This window comes from Garra rufa, chromosome 7 (assembly GCF_049309525.1).
Source record: "Garra rufa chromosome 7, GarRuf1.0, whole genome shotgun sequence".
NCBI classification, from domain to species: domain Eukaryota; kingdom Metazoa; phylum Chordata; class Actinopteri; order Cypriniformes; family Cyprinidae; genus Garra; species Garra rufa.
The window spans coordinates 16,947,716-16,950,772 of NC_133367.1; the positions used below are offsets into that span (position 1 = coordinate 16,947,716).

At 38.1% G+C, this 3,057-nt stretch overlaps 1 protein-coding gene across 1 annotated transcript; it reads right to left on the reverse strand.

The window, feature by feature from the left end:
• Positions 1-802: 802 nt before the first annotated feature.
• Positions 803-2,131, reverse strand: LOC141338869 (uncharacterized). Its single transcript, XM_073844486.1, has 4 exons — positions 2,083-2,131; positions 1,404-1,718; positions 896-1,192; positions 803-825 (listed from the first exon to the last, which is right to left on the reverse strand). Exons 1-4 carry the CDS (start codon positions 2,129-2,131, stop codon positions 803-805), a joined length of 684 nt encoding a protein of 227 aa, XP_073700587.1.
• Between the last annotated feature and the right edge of the window lie 926 nt (positions 2,132-3,057).

The following is a 3,057-nucleotide window of genomic DNA, read 5'->3' on the forward strand; positions in this document are numbered from 1 at the left end:
TTCCAAAGGTGTATTATTTAGAATGATAACACTGTCAGAAATATTTGCTTTCTGTATCCATTTGTCCCTGACAGGGTGGACATATTTTGTAAGTTGGTCCAAATGTTTTTGCTTATAATTATTTTATTAAAGGTCCAGGAGCTGGACCAACCAGCAATTGTTGAAGTTTAAAGTCTTCTTAAAAGAATAAACATGTGGTTTAACGAAAAACTTGAACAATGTCTTTAAGAAATTTTTATCTGTCAAAGGCACTCTATGGTGATATTGACCCGTTATGCAAATTAATTTGAGGAAATACTATCTGTTACAGGTGCAAACAGCATAACATATAGGCCTACGCATGATTTTTCGAACCGATCCCTACAAGGCTGACCAACAACACATATTTACTGATTGTCATATTACACACAAAACTTCAATCATCATGCTTTAATCAAACTGACTGCAACATCATCTTTCAACACAGTCATGAATGAGCTTACCGGGTTTCCTGGTTTCGGTTTAGGCAGTGTTGAATTATTGTCGTATATCTCGTTGATCACGACTGCATTAAGAGTAATCATAAAACAACAAAGCTTTCAATCCTATATTAAAATGTACGCCTTAAATATATACATGTTTCAACATAGGCATTAATTGCTTGCTTTTCTGACCTATTTTTTTATGCTTCCAGCAGAAGCAGTACATCAGGACTGCAGCGACAATCAACAGAGCTCCCCCAGCAACAGAAATTAGCACAATGTACAATGAAGGTAGGCCCTGATCTGTAATGGACAATTCTGTTATCAACAAAATTAGTTGATTAATGTGAGTGAATCTGTTTATCTGGAATACAACAAAAACTTTGAAACATAAACACAGCATAACGGGTAAATCAAAATTAATATTATCATACCTGAACATGTGTGACAGAATTCGCTGATGTCCAGATGTTGAGTCCGGTTAGTGAATGAATTGTTGAGCACACAGCTGTAGGTGTTTTCATCCTGATATCCCACTTCCAGAGGTAGAGAGAGACTGATGCTGAGATCAGACACACTGATGCTGGACAATAAACTGTTTCCTTTGTACCATGAGAGAGTCATATGGCTCACATTCACCACTGAACACACCATTGAACAATTCTGCTGTGTTGATGATGATGATAAACATTGTGAAGAGTTACTGCTGATGGCAGGAGCAGGCAGACGGGCTGAAAAGATGATAGAATAAAGATAAATCTGGGTAAATCTAGTCAACAGTCTTATTTTTGGAGGGTGGTTGTTCCTGTAATTTAAAACTACAACATGATAAAAGGACACCAGTAATTAGGAATGTTCTGCTTTCAGTGAAAACTACCACTTAAATAAACTAAATAGACACATTTGTGGCACTAAGGGTCATCACAAATGATCTCTTCTTACCATAGACAGAAACACTGAATATTTCTTTTGACAGTTCCACTCCAGTAATCTCTAGTTTGTAAAGTCCAGCATGTTCAGTTGTGATGTTTATGATGGTCAGAAATCCAGTTTGATTGTCCAGCCTCAGTCTGTCTCTGAATCTCCCATCAGGAACATCAAATGTGGAGAACATTTGTTGTTGTTTTTTAATTTTAGCTATTAGAGAATTAGATCCAAATTTCCACAGTATGTCATGAGCTTCATGTGCTTTAGTAATATCAGTGTGTAGAGTGACAGAATCCCCCTCCATCACTGACACTGACTCACCAAAAACAACTGATAAGCAAACAGATTTGACACAGATTAAGGCCTCTGATGGTCTACAAAGCTGTAATTGTGAACTGAAAACATTTAGAACAGCAGAATATCTACAGCACAATGTATGAAGCTACAAATTCAATTACAACATGAAAAATGATCTTGATATTGTTAACACCTCTGTCTTTTATATATAGGACATTTAGATTAGACGCTAAACTGGTTAAAGTATTTTTACAATTATTTTTCGATGTGCATTTGTAAACCTTGAAATTGAATTTACATTCACTATAGCAATTTCCATTATTTTCCATTAATTAACACCTTTGATGAACGTTACGGATATTTAGCCAAAAAAAAATAAAAAATAATTATAACTTACCAATCAGATGCCACCAGCACAAACAGAACAAAACAAAAATATAAAACATTTTCTTCAGGTGTTAAGTTGTACAAGTCTGATCTAAAATACTTGAGCTGCTCTGCTGTGTGAATCCTCCCACAACAGTGTTTGACTCTCGGTGTGTCAAAAAAAATCTGAGTCAAACTGAAACCCGCTGTGGTTGGTCTTCTTTAGAAATGTACATGCTTTCAACTGTTGGATGGACAAACAGCTAGTAGGTGAAAGTGACCATTTTGTATATATATATTTAGTTTGTAGGAGAAGGGTTATTCCTGTCATTCTTTTTATAAATCTCACAGTTGATGCCCTCACACGAAGCACAGGAGAACAGGTCTAGTTTGACTGTTTTTGATGGATTTAGTACTTTATTTGACTGTAACCAACACTCTAGACCTACCTCCCAGCCAACATGCATATGTGGGGCCCACATGGTTTATGCTTGGGCTATATGGGTACCAAGTGGGCATGGTCCCAAAATGGGCATCTTATCCGGGGCCCACTTGAGGTAGCTAAGTAGGTCCCACATGGGTCAAAAGGGGTGGGCTCCCCATGTGGGTCCCAACTGGGTCACTAGTGAGAAATGAGCATGTGGGCTCAAAATGGGCTATACAAGTGGGGCCCATATGGGTTTAACATATGGGTCAGTCATGGGCAAACTCAATCAATCCCATACAGGCTACCTACATGGGGCCAAGGTAGTACCCATATAGTTACCGTGTATATGGGTTCAGAATGGGGAAACACATATGGGGCCCTGTTTGATAAACAATATGGGTTTAGCATGGACAAACTCAATCAGTCCCATATAGGCTGCCTACATGGGGCCAAGGTAGTACCCATATAGCTACTGTCTATATGGGTTCAGAATGGGGAAACACATATGGGACCCGCTTTGATAAACCATATGGGTCTGGCATGGGCAAACTCAATCAATCCCATACAGTCTGCCTATAT